The following is a 21,559-nucleotide window of genomic DNA, read 5'->3' as shown; positions in this document are numbered from 1 at the left end:
CCCTTTTCTCCACACCCTCTCCAGCATTTATTGTCTGAAGATTTTTTAATGATGGCCATTCTGACTGCTGTGAGGTGATATCTCATTGTAGTTTTGATTTGCATTTCTCTAATAATTAGCGATGTTGAGCATCTTTTCATGTGCCTCTTAGAGACATTTCTCAAGGTATTTCTCTTGACTTTCATTAGTTACTTGTGTCATGAAGTCTGCCAGGTTTTATAATCCTGGCTTATCTTAGTTTTCCGGTTGTACATAATTCTAGACTTCTGCTTTGTTTTTAACTGCCCACCCAAAGTAGACCTTATGACAGTACCTTTCTGGTGTGTACCCTTTTGTACCTTTCTCCACATTGATACAAAGTTGTACACATAGATGTACATCATACACATATGGGGTTTTGTTGGTTTTTGAAAATAAAAATGGATTTACATTTCTTATGCACTCACTATACATATTATACCACAATTTATTTTTAACAGTAATATACCATGGACATTGTCTTGCTCATACATGAAGCTCTAACTCAGTCTTTTAAAACTGCTCCTCTGTTTCATGATATAGATTTAACCTTATCTCTGTGGATAGACATTTATATTGTATACAATTTCTGCCTGAAAAAACAATGTTGCAATAAGCATCATTGTACAGATTTGAATATAAAGTTGTGGCAGAAGTGTAACTATATCACATGCTAAACCATCTGTTAATATTCGCCATACTTGTATAGAGTTTCGAATTGCAGTCACGTAACACATACAGTGAAGCTATCTAAACTCTATAATCAGAATTTTCTTTACATGAATGTAGTCTCAGTTCCTTGTCTCTGGACTCTGGGTCTCTGTTGTTCCCATTGATTACCATATTTCTAGGGGATTCTTAAGCAGATGGGTACATGGGGGTGGAGAGTAGGTAGTAACATGGCTGGCGAATTTGAGGGAGGAAAAATTCTGAGTTACTAGGCAGTGAACTGCGTGTTAAGAAATACTGAAGATTAGTTTAACGGTTAACGAAAGCTGAAACTATGGAAAATTCTTCAACACCAGAGTCAAAAGAAGGTCTTCATAACCATTAAGGTCATCCTTTCTTTTGCTTTCCTCATGTTTTTGCTTGAGTTGAGTTAAAAAAAAAAAAAAACTTCTCTCAAACTTGACCTATACAAACCCCATCCATCCTTCAAAACCCCAGATGATGGTAATTCCTCTAGAAGCCATAAACCTGGGCTTTAAGATTATGGCTTCTGTGGTAAGAGAGGCCTGTATTTGAATTATAACTCTACCACTTAATATCTGGATACTTCTGTGAGTTTACTTAAATTCTCAAAGCTGCAATTCTTCATTTGCGGCTTGCTTTTAGGTCCCAGAAAAGAGGTTCAGGGAGAATAGTGGAGTAGATGGTAGGAGAAAAGCCAGCCGCTCAGAGAGCTTCAGGTGTTTGATACTCTAAAGGTATTTCAGTACCTTTGAAATAGTCATCCCTATTTTTGTAAGTCTGGATATCATTAAGGCATTTTAATGATTAGAATCTTCTTATTTTGTTGAATCCCCTCTGATATAAACTTTGATTATTTAAATTAGTAGCTTTTTAACCTTTTGGGGATCTCAGATCACTTTGATAATCTATGGAAAGCAGTGGAAAATACACATACATATAGACACACCAAATTTACAGGAAATTGCAGGGAGTTCAAGAATTGTTGAACCTATTTGAAGTGTTTTAAAGAGCTCTACGGCTTTAAAAAATGTTTTCACAGAGCAAACATAACATTCTCTTCAAGCAAAACCCCTTTAAGGAAATTGAGTTATATCAAATGCTTTGTGCATCAAGGTACAGAGTAAATAAACAAACAGAAAATAAGCAAAATAAGTCAGGTACATACATAAAACTCTCCAGATACACAGACACTCACACATGAAAATGTATACAGTTATATCAATATTATGTTAACAGCCTGTGGTAAGCTGGTTATGTGGCTGAGGCAGTATATCAACCTGCATTTTATTAAACTAAATAATAGCCAGCATTCTTGAATTTGAATATTCTAGCAATAACATTATCAATCTTTAGGTTTTAAAAATAAAAAAATCAAGCATTTCTGTATTCTTTCAGAGTCAATTTTTACCTAGGGAAATTCTGATATTTTTCATGGCGGTCTCTGTAGCACATTCGACATCCAAATTCAGAAAGTATCCTTGGTGTTTATGTCCCTTTACTCTTATAGAAGAAAGTCAGGTTTCTGTTTGACATCTTTGTTTATTAGCCCTCATAGGTGCCACTAAATGTTTCAGATCATTTTCAAATTTCTTGATTCATAATTACAGTTCTCACTAAACTGAGATATGTTAGTAGCTTTAGATGTTTTATGAAAATACATTAAGAACCCTAAGTTCCTGTAAAAACAAGATATCACATGTGTCAAAATATAATTCTCAAAATGTTAAACACAATTCTCATATAAATAGGTACATGTCACGATTTCATTTAGCCCAAAGCTGGTTCAAAAAAAGAGGACTATATATTTATCTCTGTATCCATAGCTATATCACTTCTATATCTCTACATATAAATCTTGGTACCAGTCCTGAATAAGACCAATTTTTCCTCTATTAATTATTTAATTGGCAGAATCCATTCATATAAAAACTCCATCTACCCAAGATTTCTAATAATGGACCTTTTTGTCCCCGTAACTTTAGGCCAATGGTTCTAAGACTTTAGCATACATCAGACTCACCTCAAAGATTGCTGCGTGTCACCCCCAGGGTTTCTGTAGATCTGGGGTGGCACCTGGGAATTTGTGTTTCTAACAACCTCCCAGCTGATGCTGCTGGTCCAGTGTTCATACCTTTGAGAACCACTGATTTAAGCAGAAGCTTTGCCTGAGGATCACGTGGGGCAGATTAGACTTCCAAAGAAATCAGTGCAACCCCTGATTCGCTCTCTTCTTATCTCTTCTGTGTTCTTCCCATTTCCTTCCCCCGTCCCCCTCTGTGCCCACAAGATCGTGCACACCCAGCCTCACTCCAAGGATGCTTCTTCTATTTGAACATCTCAAATCTCTCATAAGGGTCAAACTCCCAGTGTCTTCCCGCAGAGACCCGGCCTCCCTCGTCATCTGTCCCATTTCTGTCAGTGATCTCAATTTCACTATGAGCCAGAGCCAGAATGCTCCAAATCATGTGTTGTAAACTAGAATGTGCGTTTCATGTTTTTAAAAATTATTAACGGCAGAGATTCTTTTAGTAGGGGACATTTTTATACCTATGTGGAGAACCGAAATACAAATGACAGCCAGCTGCCACTGGTTCCTCAGCTTCATAAAGGGAAAGAGAGTCTCCAAAGGAAGTGCATGTCCCAAGCTGTATAATTTATGAATGTTTAATGGAATAATTGTAAATCTCCTGGAAACTTTATATGGGAGTTGTTATGTGAAATAATTCATTTCAAAGCAGAGTCCCCGTGTGTGCTTCCAGTGAAAAGTATGCTTCCATCGCTCACCAGCGCTTTGTGTAGGAAAGGACGCTCACTCTTAGATATAGGTGATGGGGCAGAATGTGGAGTGAGGGACGCCCCTCAGGTCATTCAAATGGAGCCACCAGAATGTGTATGTCTCTTTCCAGGACCACGAAACCTCCTTCCCCAGGGCGCTCTCAGCTCAGAGACTCTCCCCACGGTGGTGCTTTCTAGATGGTGAGTGTTTCTGTGTTTCCTGGAGGGGTGGGGATTGGGGAAGCCACAGGGCAAGGTATTGATGGATAGAGTGGACTCTAATTTTCCAAAAGACTATTCAGAAACCCTTCACGTGGCTCCATGTGATTGGTATTTGCATCTCAAACGACGTGAACTTGCTGATGTTGCAACACACTTTCCTGAAGTTATCTCCCTCAAAGCAAGTTGGTTAATCTGGCCGAACTTCTCAGCATCAAATTGCTCAAGGTGATATTTCCCTTTCACGCCCCTTTTCCAAAAACGTGTTGAGTGCTTGTCTTCAGGCCAGTAGATTGATTCCGTAAGCACAAGGACGGGTACTAATTGGTATGTCGTTTGCATATTATGGAACTTCCATATTATTTTCAGTAAAGCATCATTTCAGGATGAGGTATAAATTTTTGTGAAAGGGTAGGCATTTTCAGTTGTGTTCACATCTGCTCTGCTATTATTGAATGTATAATAGGTTGGTCATCTTCTGATTGGTTAATGAACCCATTTTCCATCTCTCTCTCCCTAAATGCTGCCTAATCCCACTTTTCTATCCAATTACCCATTTTACAGTACATTCCTGCTTAGATACTCCCAGTGTATCTACTACCCGGTATCTGTCTTGTCTGTGTGGACAATTAGCTTTCACTGTAGACTTTTCTTTTGTTTAGCTTTGTGTGCATCTGAAAGGATATAAACGTGGATAAGAGAATGACAGGATGTGTGAGGGTGTGAATATTTTTTGAAGATGAGCACCTGTATCTATATCAAATCTAATCCACGTAAATCATGACATTGGTTTTCATTAATGGCTTGTCAGCTGCCTCTGAAGATAATCTACACTGCTTTTCTTCCAGGTCCTTTATTCCCTAGTGATGAGAAGCACAATCATTTGTTTTTCCTGAATCCACGGAGGAACAACTTATATTTAAGAAAATTACAAAAATGTATATGAATTATTCTATATAGTCTATTTTATATACAGTCTTAGATAAAATTACAAGTGTGGTTAATGGTCTAGATATTAGTTTTACTCTAGAAATAGTTTCGTTAAAAACATTTAACAGGTGATTGCAGTCATGGTTAAAAGAACAAAGTAGACTAAGTCCTTCTCAGGCAAATTTTACTCTGTTGCCTGAGTAAGAGGGCAAGAACCATGATTGTCTTATTTCTTAGCTCATTTCCTTTAGAGAGAAGCTATTCATTAAATATCTATGATTTTTGAATGATTATTTGCATTTTGAGTTTTTCCCTCTAGTACTATGTATTTTGTAGAAAATCTGTTTATAATATTGGACTCTGTTAGATAGATTTAAATGAGGAGGAACATAATTCTTTTGAATATTGAGAATAATCAGATTAATTTCTAGCAGCCCAAAGTTTGTCATTAAGTTTTTGTTTTTTGTTTTTTTCCCCTCAAACTACAGATGCAGGCAAGTTCCTTATAGGGATGCTTAAATAATTTTTTTTTTTTCTGTTTTAGCTTTCTTCAGACATGGCTTAGGGACTCAGTTTTAAAGTGAAATGATGCCTTTAATACCAGATGTGGTCCCAAGCTCTGCATCTTCAAACTCTTTTCCAAAATGAGAATCACTTCCTCAGGAAGTCAGACTACCGACAGTTTTTTTTTGTTTTTCCTAGCTTTATTTACTTGATAAATACATACTGAGTACCAGCTCTGTTGAGGGTTCTGTGCTGATATCTTGAGACATAAAAGAAGAAATGAAACACAGATCTTTAAAGAGGCAGATATCTTAGTCTCAGAGTTCTCTGTGAAGATAGTTTTTATAAACCATGCGCAAAATGCAAATGTGCATATAGAGGTAGGAGCAACAAATTCTACCTGGGGCAAGGAGGATGGGGCTGAGGAAGGTTTCACAGAAGAGGTGGCATTTGAGTTGGTCCTTAAAACATGATGTATTATTAAAAACATTTTATTGAAATATAGTTGATTTACAACGTTGTGTTAAGTTTCAGGTGTACAGCAAAGTGATTCAGATACATATATTGGGCTGGCCAAAAAGTTCGTTCGGTTTTCAGTAAAATAAGACACATTTTTCATTTTCACCAAGAACTTTATTGAACAACGTATTCATTAACCGAATGAACTTCTTGGGCCAACCCTATGTGTATAGTTTCTTTTTCAAATTCTTTTCCATTATACGTTATTACAAGCTATTGAGTATAGTTCCCTGTGCTACACAGTAGGTCCTTGTTGGTTATCTGTTTTACATATAGTAGTGTTTATATTTTAATCCCAAACTCCTAATTTATCCCTCCCTCCCTGTCCCCTTTGGTAACCATAAGTTTGTTTTCTATGGGTTAAGACATGGTTTAGGTAGGCAACCATAAGTTTGTTTTCTATGGGTTAAGACGTGGTTTAGGTAGGCAACCATAAGTTTGTTTTCTATGGGTTAAGACGTGGTTTAGGTAGACATGTGTAATGGGGAAGGGCTTCCTAAGTAGTGGAATAGCAGCAGCAGAGGTGTGAAGTCCTGAGTTTTTCTAAGTAGATTTGGGGACTGGCCAGTAGTCCAGCATGACTGGATGTAAGGTTTTTGATTGTCATTGTAAGTGAGAAGGTTGTAAATTTGGTGCCAGAACACAGGCTTCTCTGAATGCCATATACATTTTTTTTTTCCTAGCTACTTCTGCTGATCGCTTTTATCGAATAGACAGATCTCAGGTAAGTTTTCTTGAGCCTATCTGTGAAAGTGAAAAATTCCCCAGTAACTCTACTAATCTTTTACTTTTTTTTCAACAAAAACACTGAAATGTGTACAAATTCTGGAATGGTATTCATAGTCTCAGCTATGAGCTTGTTATTTGTCTTCACGTGTTTTGTGATTTGTGGACTCAAGGTGATATGGTTTGACCTTGAAGATGAATCCAGAAGATAAGTAGGCTTATAGATGTTGTCACCAGCCTGCACTCCAAATTTTCATTCACACTGCTACTTTTACTGCTTCCTAGCCAAATTTTATGCCTTTTTAACTTTATTTCTGATTAGCAAATTTGAGACCTCAAGTGTATATCTATGTTGCTTGGTTTCAACTCACCACTTCCCAGAGTTCAGTAATGAGAAAAAAAAATGCTTATGCCCAATGATAGCTAGTGCTCCCACTGTAAAAGAAGGTACAGAATGGAATCCGTTGATAAAACCAGTTGTTAGCCATGCCACTTAGCTTTGACCGGATCCTGGAAGTCCAGGTCATCGTACATGCATGCTGGACCAAGGTGCATGTAGGGTGTCACTTCTTTGATAGTATTTGGGAAGAAGAGGCAAGACCATCTCTGGTTATACCTAACAGTATCCTGGTCAGAGTCCCAAACCAAGAAGGATTCAACTCTCCCCTTCCTCAGCCTCTTGCTACCATGTTGTTTCTGGGAGGGATGCCCACTGGTCAGGCCTCTGAAAATACACTGTGGTCATTTGCTATGTCATAAAATTTCATTATTCCTCAAGACCAAGAATGCTTTGTTTTGTTATTCTTCAGATGATGGGTTTGAACATCTTATCATCATCTGACAGACTCCTTTTTCTTCCTTAGGAACATTTGCACTTTGTGATGGAGATTTCTCAAGATGAGATTTTTATTCTGGACCCAGATATGGTGTTGTCACAGCAGGCAGGGACACCCCCAGGAATGCCTGATCTGGTGGTGGAGCAAGCCTCAGGGTGAGTGGGCTTCTTCTTTGGTGGTGTGGTGGTGAGGCTGGCCGCAGGGTGACATCGTGTGTGGTTTGGCCTTGCACTTGACATTTCTAATGAAATCAAACTATTTTGAAATACAGGTTTTCTTGTGTTTCCTTAGAGTGTAGTATAGCTGGTTCCATTCTAAGTCTGTCTTATGAATGTCTGGGTAGAATTACTCTTTCCACTCAGATCTGTATCATGTGTGAGCCTTCTTTACCCACCACACCAGCATTTCCTACCCAACTAGAAAACACTAGTATTTGCGTTTGTGCATATACATCTGTAATGCCTGTATTATCACATTAAAAAACGACACAGGTGGTTAGACAATTATTTTTTTTCCTCCACATCCTTTCTCTTCTTCCTCTCCTCCTCCTCTTCCTCATCCTTCTCTTTTTTTTCCTATATCAAGGCAGCCTGATACATGTAGATATCAAGCACTTATAATTATGAGTCACATACTGTGCTAAATGCCTTTCTTATATCCCTACTATTACTTCATAGTGACTTAATCATCTTAAGTGCTCTATGCTTATTTCCTCTTCTGTAAAACGGACATGATAATACCTACTCATACAATTGTTTTAAAATTAAATGAGTTGATACATGTAAAATTAGGGCAGTTGGTGGCACTTGATAGACACTCGTTAAAAATTATGTCATTGAAATCATCATCATCATTTCACAATGACCCTGCAGATTTGGTACTGTTATTATTTTAAATCCATAGATAACAAAATTGAGGTTTAGAGAGTTTTTGTAACTTGACCAGTATTGCACAAAAAATAAAGGGGAAAAATTGAGATTTATTCCATGCTAGAGCCCATTTGTGTTTTAACCACCACATTGAACCACCAAAACATATGAACATTTCTAGATTATTTCGTAAATTCAGAAATGTTTATTTAGAGAGCTTTTTTATGTGCCAGGTACTACTATAAGCACTTGGGAAACAACAGTGCAAAAGTAAAAACACAAAAACCTTTGCCCTTGTGAAGTTTAATGAACTTTTGTAGTTTACTGGTACATAGACACTAAAGAGTTAAAATAAGGATTTCCTCGGAGAGCACACACACGTGCACTCAAATGGCATATGCAAATGTGTGCACATACTTATACAATATTAACAGACATATTCACTTGAGGTAACCCTCATGCCTGTTCACCCCTGTTCACTAATTTGACCATGGCTGCTATTTCTGAATATCCCACTCTGCCAGGCCAGCTGATAGCAGTGGTACGTCCTTAGTCTGTGGGGAGTCAAAGGAAGACAGAAGTGGCAGGCTGGAACAGATATACAGCTGTGTTTAGGAGCCAGAGTTAGTGATACCGGAGCTGTCCTGGCATGAAGGGAAAGCCGACAGTCACGAAGGATGGCCTGATAAAAAACCCTGGGGGTCCCGGAAGGTAGTGGGAAAGGCCACATACGATAAGTCAAGACTGTCAGTTGTGGGGAAAGCAAGTGTGATGCTGTGTCCCGCTGTAGAAGCGGTAGGTGCTGCAGTCTAGGTGTCCTCCCACCCCACCTGATCGGGGACGTAGTGTTTGATCTGATGAAGGGTGAGCCCATTTTGCCAAGCTCGCCCTGGGCTTTGCCCTCTCAGTCATTCTCTATCAGCTCTAGCTCCAGAGATAAAGTAGCCTGCAAATCCACAAGAACTTGAATCCATTCCTTTCTTATTTCTTTTCCATTGCCCCCTCTGGAAATAAACTGAGAAGTGGAAAGCTGTGAAAGAGCAAATCCAGGCTTTGTTATTTTCTAACCTGTCTTTCTACATCAGGCACCATTGCTTCTTATCTGTGTCATATTTAAAATTACTTAATCTTGAAATTCAGTTTTCTCATCTATAAAGAGGGCAGCAGCATACAAAGAGTTCCTGATGGCTGAGAAAATTAAACAGACTAATAAGGGTGAAATACCTCGTAAATACCCAATAAAGATTAATTTCCCTCCTCACATTTGGAGACAAGAATCATCCTGAGAAAGAGCAGACTAAGCCCTGTGGCTGACCTTGAATGTCTGGTGCCCTTCTCCCTCCCAGAATGACAGACTGGTGGAATCCTGCCCTCCGGAAACGCATGCTGAGTGACAGCGGGCTGGGAATGATAACTCCATTTTACGAAGACTCAGATCTGAAAGATTTCAGCCACTCCCGAGTGCTACAGTAAGAGCTCTTTCTGTCTCTTGTCCTGTGTACCCCTGGGGTTGCTGGGAGAGGGTTCTGTGGGGTCCTAGCCGATGGGAAGGGTTCTCTTCTCAGTGGTGCTCCAGCTGTCTCCTGATTGTGTCACCTTGTTCACCTTGCTCCCTTTTACCCACCCCGAAGCTCCCAGGGGAGCCTCGCTTTCCATTTCTCTTGTTCCCGAGCCTCAGTGAGACCTTGCATATGGACCTACAACTACTTTGAACCTCACCAGGGTTTGCTTTACTGGAACCCAGTGTTTACCAGATGCCCCTGTGTTTGCCGTATTGTGAGGACATGCATGAGAGTGACATGAGTAGTTTGGAAGTGACGTAGAGTGTTTTATTTGTGTGAAAATTTTGATGTGCTGTGACAGGTCAGTTTCATGAGTCTCCAGTTCTGTGAGCCTCTGGCTGTGATGTGTAATATTGCCAGGTGGTCTTGATGGCTGAGGTGCAGTGCCGCGCACACTGTGTTGTAGTCTCTCTGGGTAAATGATGCAGCATTTGTTCAAAGGTCAGGAGAGTGGGTGTGCTTTCATCTGAGGGATGGGTGCTGAGTTTTGCAACAGTGTTGGTACACTCGTGTCCCGAGAATCCTCCCTTCTGTCACCCCTCCTTGCAGGAGCAGGTTCAAGGTGCACCCTGTGGTCATGGACACAGTCATTTGCACCCATTGTTTGCCTCCAATCCAGTCACCCCATCTCAGAGGTTGTATAAGTTCACTGTAATTCGTGAGATCAGGCTGGTTTCCAGTCCGATTCGAGGTCCTAATCAAATAGGGACAGTGGCCTTGTAACTATGCAGTCTTAACCATTTTTACAAAATAACAAGATGATTGAGATTCTTAGAAGCCTAGGGTTAACCGAAGAGGCAGGGCAATGCATTGTTTCTAAGACCGGAAGCAATTTCCGTGTGACAAAGGGGAGGAAAATGAGAAATCTGAAGCTAATTATTTTGGTGGTAAAGGTTCTACTGAGACACCCCAAGGGCAAAAGGTGATTTCATTTTAATTGCTTCTCTGTACTAACTCTTATTCTGTTGTGTGAAGAGTGGAAAGGAAAAAATGAATTACTATGGATTTTCCTTTTTAATTAAACCGTGTTGTTAGTTTCTGATGGCCATTCGATTGCTTACAATTCAGGGCATTTTTTTTCATTTCTTTTGTATATGGAATTGAGGCTTGTGAACGAGGCTGAGTCAGCCACCCACTGACAGCTAAAAAAGTGACCATCCAGCTTCGGGCAGATTTTTTTGAAAATTAGGGTTTTAATTAGCCATAGAAATAGAAATTAAGACTAGACAAACCAGATGAGTGTTTCAGTTATTCTTATATACAGGCTGTTTCCAAAAGTGGAAACAAAAGCTCAGGCACCTGAGCTCAATCTAGTTTCCTATGCCCTGATTTTTCTGTGTATAGTATGTTAATATATATATCATGATATGTGAGATTGTTTCTAAGACAGTAAATATTCTTTCCAAGAATCACAAATAAATGTACCATTTTATATAATAGTCAAGTTCTTAAAACCCTTTATCAGAATCAACTCTTATTTTTTATTCGGGTTATATTATCCTTTTAGGAATTTCTCTTCATATTTTATTAATCTTCAATTGGCAGATACTAGTTTTCCTGGATATTTATACTACCTTATGCCTTAAATGCACTAGAGCAGCTGACTCCTTTTTAAAACATTTTTCTGTCAAGTAACTTAGAAAACAAACATTCACTTCTAGCTTTGAGTCTTTCCAGCTGAACCTCCAGATATTGTGTAACAGAGACAAGTTGTCCCCACTGGGCTCTGTTTGAACCTTTGACTCACAGAATGTACGAACAAAATAAAATGGTTGCTTTAAATCATTTACATACTTTACCTTACCCAATTTGTCTATTAATTCTGAATATTTTTGTGTATGTGTGTTCATTAATTTCTTAGGAAGAACATTTCTTTATTTACTTCAGAGAGCATCTTTGATACACATAAGTATAATTGCAGTTATAGAACAATGGAATTATGTATATTTTATACAGATATGTAATGTATAATAAGGTCAGTAATAGCTAGTATTGATACTTGCTACGTGCTTTGCACTATGATTAAATTATCCTTAATTCTTTCAACAACTTTTAAATCTCACATTGTTTAAAACTGAAGCTCATAGAGTTTAAAATATTCATCTTAGGTCACCCAAGATAACAAGTGTGGGAACTGTGGTTTGAGTGAGGTCTGCTTGACTTCTGACCCTACCATACTGCACTGTTTTCCCGAAGGGCCAGTGAAAAGGCAGGGTGCCCAGAGTCCCAGGGCCCAAGAAAGATTTACTTTGATATCTGTCTTTATAAGCATTTGTAAGGTGAAAAATTCTACAATATGGGAAGACTACATATGCACATTAAATATGTACAGCTGCAAATTTACCCACAAGTAAATATGGTTGAGAACTAATTGAAAGCATTTTTTTTCTTTAAAAAAAAGAGATTGGGGCTTCCCTGGTGGCGCAGTGGTTGAGAATCTGCCTGCCAATGCAGGGGACACGGGTTCGAGCCCTGGTCTGGGAAGATCCCACATGCCGCGGAGCAGCTGGGCCCGTGAGCCACAACTACTGAGCCTGCGCGTCTGGAGCCTGTGCTCCGCAACAAGAGAGGCCGCGATAGCGAGAGGCCCGCGCACCGCGATGAAGAGTGGCCCCCGCTTGCCACAACTAGAGAAAGCCCTCGCACAGAAACGAAGACCCAACACAGCCAAAAATAAAAAAAAAAAAAAAAAAAAAAAAGATTGAAACAAAAAATGAAGATAGGCTTTTATTTAAACATTATTAAATAGGTGTTAAATATGCCCCAATCTAAATAAGCTCAAACATTATATGAAAAATACTAACGTGCCAACAACACTGAAATATCATCTTATTGTTTTATGTTATTACTTGCATTAAGTCTTTCTATCCATAGCAACATACAGTAGCATAAAAATATATATTGTTTTATGGGTTTTTTGTTTTGTGTTATCTTTTTACTTTTCATCACCTGTATTGAACAGTGCATACACTTTTAGAACTTGCCACTTCATGCAACATCAAATGTTTAAAATTCATTCATATCGATGTTACGGAATGCAAGTTTGTGTGCCCAATGCACTGTAAGGCCAAACAACTGAAACATCAGAGTTTGGAGCAGAGAAAAGTTTATTGCAGGGCCAAGCAAGGAGATTTGGTGGCTTATGCCCAAAAGACCCCAAACTCCCCGAAGGGTTTCAGCAAAGCATTTTTAAAGGCAAGGTAGGGGAGAGGGGGTCTCAGGGTATGTGATCAGCTTGTGCACAATTCTCTGATTGGTTGATGGTGATCAATTCTTAGGCACCAGAAAGTCTGTGGGGCTACTTGCTCATGATCATCAAGTAGTTAATTTCTTCCATTTGGTGGTGGTTTGAACATCTGAAAAAGTCTGGAAATATGCATCAGGTACTATCATCTAGGTACTTCAGAGAGGAGCTACAGCAGAAGATATGGGAGAGGGGTCTGACTTCAGAGAGGAGCTACAGCAGAAGATATGGGAGAGGGGTCTGTCCTGGGACGGCCTCATAGTGTCCTCCTCGGTTACATTGATATATGTAGATTTTAAGTCATTTAATTTGGTATAGGATATTGTGTTATACAAATATGTCATAACTTATTCCTCCATTTAGATATTGATTTCTAATATTTTATTATTTAAAAATACAGTGAACAGTCTGCGTGTGTCCACCTGTGTCATAGGGTGTATATACAGTTTCAACATTTAAAAAAATTTTTTATTTATTTATTTATTTTTGGCTGCATCGGGTCTTAGTTGCGGCTGCAGGATCTTCGTTGAGGCACGGGGGATCTTTTTTTGTTGCTGTGCCCGGGTTCTTCATTGAGGTGCGTGGGCTTCCCTCTAGTTGTGGCATGTGGGTTTTCTCTCTCTGTAGTTGTGGTGCGCGGGTTCCAGAGCGCGTGTGCCTTGTAGTTTTGTGGCACGTGGGCTCTAGTTGAGGCACACGAGCTCAGTGGTTGTGGTGCGGGCTTAGTTGCCCTGCGGCGTGTGGGATCTTAGTTCCCCAACCAGGGATCCAACCTATGTCCTCTGCATTGGAAGGTGGAGTCTTTTTTTTTTTTTTTAATAAATTTATTTATTTATTTATGTTTGGCTGCGTTGGGTCTTCGTTGCTGCGTGCGGGCTTTCTCTAGTTGTGGCGAGCGGGGGCTACTCTTCGTTTCAGTGTGTGGGCTTCTCATTGTGGTGGCTTCTCTTGTTGCGGAACATGGGCTCTAGGCGTGCGGGCTTCAGTAGTTGTGGCGCGAGGGCTCAGTAGTTGTGTCTCGTAGGCTCTAGAGTGCAGGCTCAGTAGTTGTGGCACACGGGCTTAGTTGCTCTGGGGCATGTGGGATCTTCCTGAACCAGGGCTCGAACCCGTGTCCCCTGCATTGGCAGGTGGATTCTTAACCACTGCCAACGGGAAGTCCCAAGAAGGTGGATTCTTTACCACCAGACCACCAGGGAAGTCCCTATATAGTTTCAACTTTGGTCCATATTGCACAATTTACTTTCCCATTAGGAATATTTAAGAATCAGTATGTGAAGGGACCTGAAGAATTATTGTAATATTCTAGGTACAACTGGCATCTATTGCTTTCAGCCTTAAAGCCCCAGTCAACTTGGAGATAGTAAAAGTTCAATTTTAACATCTTGTTCACCAGGCTAAGTAATTCTATAAAAAAATCAAAAGGGAAATTTTAAATTCTTAGAACTGAAAATACTGTTTATCAGAATTTGCAGGAAATGACAGAAGTGGTATTCACAGAATGATTTATGACTCTAAATCATTTATCAAGAGAAAAATGATTCCATACAAATAAAGCATTCAATTTGATAAACTGGAAAAAGACTCAGAGTAGAGAACAAAGAAACAAGAGTGAAGAGAAATAATAAAGATAGAAATCAATGACAAGGGGAATAAAACAGACAAAATAAATGATTAACCAAGAATAAAATTTTTAAAAATTGGTTCTTTCGAAAGGTAAATAAGAGACAAAATTCTGAGAAGGTTAATTTTAAAATACAGGAGATAGAAAGGAGTGCAACTCCAGTGCTTTCCCAGCTCATTCTTCCTCCATGGCACACAGTCAGCATCTGCTCAAGAGACCTTTCCCCTCTGAACTCTGACTGACCCAACCTCCCCCTTAGCCCCCCAGGGAGGGGAGCAGGGCTCCTCAGGGTTTTCTCATAGTTTTAACTTTAGCTTCTAAGATTCATCAGCCTCCCTTCTACTTCAGGGAGAGCAGACAGAATGAACAAACAGAATGAAGTAGATTTCTGTTATTACTGGCACTGGTTACATTTATTAAAATTCCATTTAGATACATTACAATTTTTAAAGAAAGATTTATAGAGTCGTCCCTTGATATCTGTGGGGAATCGGTTCCAGGACCAAAATCATGGATGCTCGAGTCCCATAGTCAGACCTCTGTATTTGCAGATCCACATCTGCAAATTCAACCAACTGTGGATCATAAACTTAGTGCGTGATCCGCGATTGGTTGACTCAGGATTTGGAACTCATGGATACATACATACAGACATATGTATAATATATATATATATATATATATATATATATATATATATATATATATATATATAAAATGTATGTATCTGTAATAGCTTCATTCTTCTCTTGTCTTCAGCTATTTCCTTTACCCAGTTTCTTTTTTGGAACTTTAGGTGATGGCCTGATTCTAATATATGTAGATATTCCATGTCTGTGTGTGTATGTGTGTATTGTCTACTTATACACAGGTCCTCTAGGGGAGACTACAATTCCAAAGAAGGATATACAACACATATAGGATCTTCAAATCCTATGAACACAATAAAAACAATATTTTTAAAAAATAAATTTATTTATTTTATTTATTTATTTTTGACTGCGTTGGGTCTTTGTTGCTGCGCGCGGGCTTTCTCTAGTTGCGGTGAGTGGGAGCTACTCTTCGTTGCGGTGCAGGGGCTTCTCATTGCAGTGGCTTCTCTTGTTGCAGAGGACGGGCTCTAGGTGCACGGGCTTCAGTAGTTGTGGCATGCAAGCTCAGTAGTTGTGTCTCGTAGGCTGTGGAGCGCAGGCTCAGTAGTTGTGGCTCACGGGCTTAGATGCTCTGCGGCATGTGGGATCTCCCCGGACCAGGCCTTGAACCCGTGTCCCCTGCCTTGGCAGGCGGATTCTTAACCACTGCGCCACCAGGGAAGCCCCAAAAACAATCTTTAAGAAAGAATTTTGAAATAAATTGGAGAGAAGTAGTTGACTCACACTGTTACTGCTAGGACCATAAGGAATTTGTCTTTAAGTTAAAAAATGTGTTTACAGTGTCTAAGAAAGTGCTACTAAAATAACATGTTTCTGGAAACACATTTGCTCTCATCATTAATTGAACCACCACAATTCATAACAAGACTATATTTCATTTGGGCAGGAGATTCATAAGGAAGTAATTAAGTAAAATTTTAGCAGACAGAATCTGATTCCAAAGGAAGACTTTTCCCAACTTTATGATCTATGAGATAAAAAAAAAAAAAAAAAATAGGCACTGAGTAAAAACTCTAGTATATTCTTTCCAAGTCCTCTTTGAGGAAAGGACAGACTTACCTCTGAACTTACCTCTGAACCTCTGGGTTAAGGGAAAACAGGTAAAGGGACTGGAAGGTATTGTTTAGTTTATGAATAAAAATAATCTTTTCTAGTTATTATGTTTTGTGGTTTGTGCAAAACCCCCAAAAGAAAAAGAAAAGGAAAAAACGCACATGTTCTTAGTATCTCCAAGTCCTGAGCCTAGAAGAGCTAAGGTGAAGGTCACACAGATATAAGTAAAAGATCTTGCCACTGGATTAAGACACTGGGGAGACAGTGTAGGGAACCACAGACATTCACTCCAGACATCTGTGTACTCAGGTATCTGTTACCTGCTTAGCTTAAGCAGGGTTGATGGATTTTTATGATCGGTGGAGCATTTCTCTCTCTAACAAGAGACAGAGTTATAAAATATTGAACTATAATGTATCTGGTCTGATTTATGACTTCACTGGAATCTAAGAAGTGGGTTGAGGCATTCAGTTAGTCATTAATTTATTGAGAAAATACGTATTCCGCACCTTCTAGGTAGAAGCAATACATATACCTAGGCATTGACGATGTAAAACTAAATGAGAAATTATTGTCTTTGAAGAACTTATATTCAGAGGGGAAATAATAAACCAATTATTATAGGTCCCTCTGATAAGTGCTATAATGGATATATGCATAGAGTGTTCTGGAAACAAGAGGAAAGAGAATTTGCTGCTTCCTCCAGATTTCACTTTTTTATTTTTATATGAAAAGGATGAATATTTAAAGAATTAATGAAAACGCAAGCCACTAAGAAGAAAAGAGGCTTTTTAAGGGCTCTATGCTTATTTTCTTCAACTTTTGCCCATGAACAGGTATCTGCTTTTCATCATTATATCACCAGAAATACCTCTCAACTAATTCAGTACTCCATGACAGTTGAACATCACTCTACCTAATGTGTATTTAAGGATGTTTGTACAACCTGGCAAGTTATTTAGGGATATCCAAAACACCTAACAATACTTTAAACTGAAAAATTGACCTTTTTTAGTGTAGTCTATAATTCTGAACCATCCTATCAAGAAGATAGCCCTGAAATTCACCTCTTCCCAAAACTCAGAAGTTCTGGACTGAACATAGGAGTAATAGCTTCATGCCTCTCTTGTCTCCAGCTATTTCCTTTGCCCAGTTTCTTCTTGGAACGTTAGGTGATGGCCTGACTCTAAAAAAAAAAAAAGGTTAATTGCGCTTATTGTCGAAGCTCCAGGTTCTCAACAGGAAGACAAACTATTGGGCCGTGATTTTGGTTGTGGAAATATCCTTCGAGCATCACAATCAGATAAGACGGAGAAAATTAATCCTCTTAGTGGGAAACAGGTTTTGCTGGAATATATCTTAGAGATGAAATCAGTGCACTCAGGATAGAGATAGTCCCTTGCATGACTGGTCTAAATCTTGCTCTCCCTGGCTAATCACTCAAGCTGGAAAAACTGCCGTTTAGCTGACGTGTATCTTCCTTTCTTCTTCTTTTTTCCCTAACTTACCTCCTGCCATTGTCCTCTCTAGCCAAGCACATAATGATACGATGTCCCTTTACGTGGGCAAAATAATTAATAAGAAATTTTGCTCTGTTCTTTCTATAACTGCTCCTCAATTTGATCCAGGGAATTAACATATTAAAACAATAAAGATGCACTGAATCCCTGACTCAGGGAACCCTTGCTATTTTACAAGCGAGCAAGTAAAAGGTAACTCTGGTGGGTATTAGCGGTTGTAGGTGCCCTGTTGATGTGCACAGTGTTGGAGGGATGGGAAGGGGGGGAGGAAAAATTGTTTCTAGAAGCCTATGCAGTGAGATGTTAGCGTGTCTCCCATGTATCTCTGGATTATTTTGGTTGTGTTAGTGAAGTTTAGTTCTTGAAGAGGTTTTGGATGTTCTTTGGATGGAGGGGAAGAAACTTGGTATGTGGGGAACCATAAACCATCAAAATTTTATGGATGGAACAGAATTCTCAGATTTCCAGCTAAAGGAGACAAGGCAAAGCCAGAGCGTTAGGAAGTATGGGGGCAATTTGTGTAGAAAAGCACTTTTCTTGAGTTTCCTAGTAGGTAGAGAGCAGTTGGAAGGGCCTCTTAGGGAATTATTGAGTCTTCTTTAAAAACAAAACAGAAGAGATTTCTATTTCCTTCCAACAACACGCTCTGCCTTAGGGCATTAAGGAAAGCAGGTCAGAAGTAACAAGAGTCTTTTGTGACAAAATCACTTAAGCACCATTCTAAAATGGGGAAAATAACTCCATCTCCCTCTGCACTGGGGAAGTTAGAGTGAGTATTGTTATGCCAGTATAGGAACGGGAATTTTTTTGTTTTGTTTTCAGTGGCTGTGCTGCAAATGGGGGCTTGGACACACAAGAGACCCCCTCTCATTCCTCTGTCTTGTGTCCCCTGGGAGCAGCCCTGTGCTGGTGCAGGGTCACAGCACAGTCCATTTTTGTGTGGTCGGTCCTCTCTTCCTTGAAACAGTGGCTGGATCTTCCTTGAGGACTTGACACTGAAATCTCATCAGTTTGAAAAATAGGGATGTAGGGTATGTTGGACGGGATTCAAGCTAGAAAAAGTTGGCATAGATGCAGGGAATGTTAGTTCTACAAAATGATGCCACGTCTCTCCTTGAGGGCCCAGTATTTTTAAGCAACAGGATTAAAATTTAGTCAAGAGTGATAAGAACCATCCCCTGGGAATGCTGGCAAATGTCCCTGCCATCAGGAAAGTGCCCACAGTTTCTGAGGGCTCCAACAATGATTTTCCTTCCTTTCCAAAAGGGGGCAAATAGGCAAAGTTAAGTTTCCTGTCATGTCACTTTTAGAGGATCCCACCCTGTGGACCATGGTCCTCGACACGTGCCCCATCACTGGGCTTCCATGGCAGGTTTCGGCAATGGAAAGGAAGGTGGGAGGCAACTTCTCTTTCCCACAGATTGCCACTTTATAAGGGTGCCTGTCAGGATCTGAGCTAAATATTTGCTTCTCGCTCTAACAATCAGAGAAGAGGCTGTAGTTTCTCCTAAATATGACTTTGGTACATCTACCTGTGACATGAAATATTTCTGCATGTCAGTCCTCTCTCCAACGCTGGTCCTGGGACTAACCCTTCAAAGGCTGCCCTCATCTCCTCGGAAGGTCGCTGAGAAATCAGCTCACTCCTGGCTCCCTCTTTCCCACCTCCCTACCTCTGCAGAGAGGGAACGCCAGTGAGACAGCGCTGGGGAGAGCAAGTGAGCCTCTGTGTCCTGCCCCTCTGTTCCTCATCCCATTCGCCCCACTTCCTCAGAGCCCAGTGCATGTAATGTTCGGAGGTCTGTTTCAAGGTTTCAGCTGTCTCCTGACAGCCTCTCTAACCACTCACCTCCAAAATAACCCATCCATCCTTTTGCTTCTTTCTCAAACTCCCACCAAACCTCTTGTTTTCTCAGTGTGTCGGCCTCAGTGTGAATCATTTGATTAAATTGATTTAAAGGGTGAAGGATAATTTTGAAATCCTTCCAAAAGTATTTGCCTGTGAGTCTCAGGTTGGAGGGATACTGACCAGTTATCGCCTGGTGTGCTCAGGAGCGGGTGAGGGATGTGAAGGGGGTGCATTCATCGCTCTTGGAAATGGGAGGTTGTACAGAGTGTGGAACTTCTCTCAGAAACCTCTGGGGACCTCTGAACCCACAACCCCGAAGAGACCAGGGTAAGGAATAGCTCTACAATGTAGACAAGCTACTTACTTGGAATTCAAGGAAATGGGGACCACGTTTTCCCTTTTCCTAACTTTTCTGGCTCTTGAGCTGATCACCAAGCATAAGAGCAACTACAGCAACAGACATTACTTTACGACTTTCTCCAGTGCTCTCTTTAATGGTAGCCTCACCCAATAGCCCCCTTGGAATCTCCTTGAAAGTGGGCGATTTCTAAGTGGGAATGTTCTAAGTTCAGTACCCGCCACAGGTTATAGTTAAGCATGTAGGAGTGCTTAATATTCAAACATTGGATTAACTGAGTTGTTCTCAAAGAGTGTGTGGAGCCCGTTTTCACTTCTTGTACCATGATTTATTTTCATCAATTTATCGTTTTCTCTTGGAGCTCCTTTCCTGTTTTGGGTTGTTTATAATATATCACTTAGAAACTGCACCTTCCTTGGACACAGAAGAGTTGGGCAGAGAGAGAGACTTTTTTTTTAGATTTTGTTTCCCATGCCGGTGTTTTGAACATGAATTCCCTCTTCTGAGAAGTGGGTTAGGTGGGAGGAGATTTTGATAGGAAAACTTCTGGAATATATTATAGTTATCTTCAGGAGAAGTGCCAAAGCAGCTCCCACATCCGCCTGTTTTTTCTTCCATTTTCCAATGCTGGATTCAGAAATCCGTATTGCATTTCATAAAAATAATTAGCTGTGGGTAAGCCCTTGCTCAATTGCCTTGGCTCCACAAGGTAGATATTGCCTATCCTGAATCATGTGATATGTGAGATGGTCTTTTGTATAAGTTTCTTGTGTTAAAACCGAACGTAGCACTCATGTGATTTGCCCTCACAATTTAGAGCTTCCTGTTTCAATTTATGCTTAAAAAAAAAAGTCCACACTTACAAAACTCCAGATGGATTGTGTCTCAACGGCAGTTGTTGGCCAGGGCTCCCAGAGTCATTAGCCTAAAGCCGGCAGCTCTTTCTAAAAGATATTCCCTGCTGATACTCCCCACCGGGTCTCTGCAGGTATATCTTCCTTGATCAGATTTTAGAATAACGTGCCTTTTCTATTCCTTTAATCCCTTTTTAGAAATTAGGCAGGCAACTATATTGCAAAGACCGATTTGTAATATGAACTATCACATCTGTTTCTTTTCTGCATGATTGTACAATGTCTGATGCACCATTTTTTTGTGGTTTTTACATCTTCAAAACGTTAACATATTTCGCAGGAGTGTTCATATTTTACATAATAAAAAGTGTGATGGCCAGTTTTTCATGTTTAATGAACTTGGTCTGTATTAGGTTCTTCCAGGTCATCTCTCTTTTTAAAAAATCTCTTTCTTCTTGTAGCCAACGCCCACTTTTGTCCGTTTCTCCTCATCTCTAACCATGCATTTCAAAGAAACTCCTTCCCCTCATTTCGTTGCAGTTCTTAGGGATGAACAGTAGGTGGCAGTAACATTTCAAGCTCAAAGGGCGTTAGGAGTTTCTTCCTCACTCTGCAGACTGATTAAGGAGGGTGTATAGAAGAAATTGAATCATACAGGCTAGTGGTAAAACAGTGCTGTCTGCAAAACACCAAATATAACTAAACACAGGAACTTATTAAAAAGGATATTTCAAGTACAGCTCACGTTGGGAT

At 39.8% G+C, this 21,559-nt stretch overlaps 1 protein-coding gene and 1 long non-coding RNA gene across 10 annotated transcripts in view; one reads left to right on the top strand and one right to left on the bottom strand.

Annotated features, from left to right (window-relative positions):
• The window catches only part of LOC309631585, a 481,022-nt gene that overhangs the window by 58,682 nt on the left and 400,781 nt on the right, over positions 1–21,559 (bottom strand). The window lies entirely within an intron of this gene.
• The window catches only part of DGKI (diacylglycerol kinase iota), a 477,321-nt gene that overhangs the window by 389,483 nt on the left and 66,279 nt on the right, over positions 1–21,559 (top strand). For all 9 annotated transcript variants that reach the window (XM_082398061.1, XM_082398060.1, XM_082398058.1 and 6 more), the window contains 4 exons: positions 3,618–3,687; positions 6,342–6,382; positions 7,248–7,375; positions 9,436–9,558. In XM_082398061.1, the coding sequence (XP_082254187.1) occupies positions 3,618–3,687; positions 6,342–6,382; positions 7,248–7,375; positions 9,436–9,558 (362 nt within the window). The remainder of the gene's footprint in view (positions 1–3,617; positions 3,688–6,341; positions 6,383–7,247; positions 7,376–9,435; positions 9,559–21,559) is intronic.

The sequence above is a fragment of the Balaenoptera borealis genome, assembly GCF_965194805.1.
Source record: "Balaenoptera borealis genome assembly, chromosome: 7".
Classification (NCBI taxonomy): Eukaryota; Metazoa; Chordata; class Mammalia; order Artiodactyla; family Balaenopteridae; genus Balaenoptera; species Balaenoptera borealis.
Note: the sequence above shows the minus strand (reverse complement) of the source record. Positions and strands in the feature narration are given on the sequence as shown.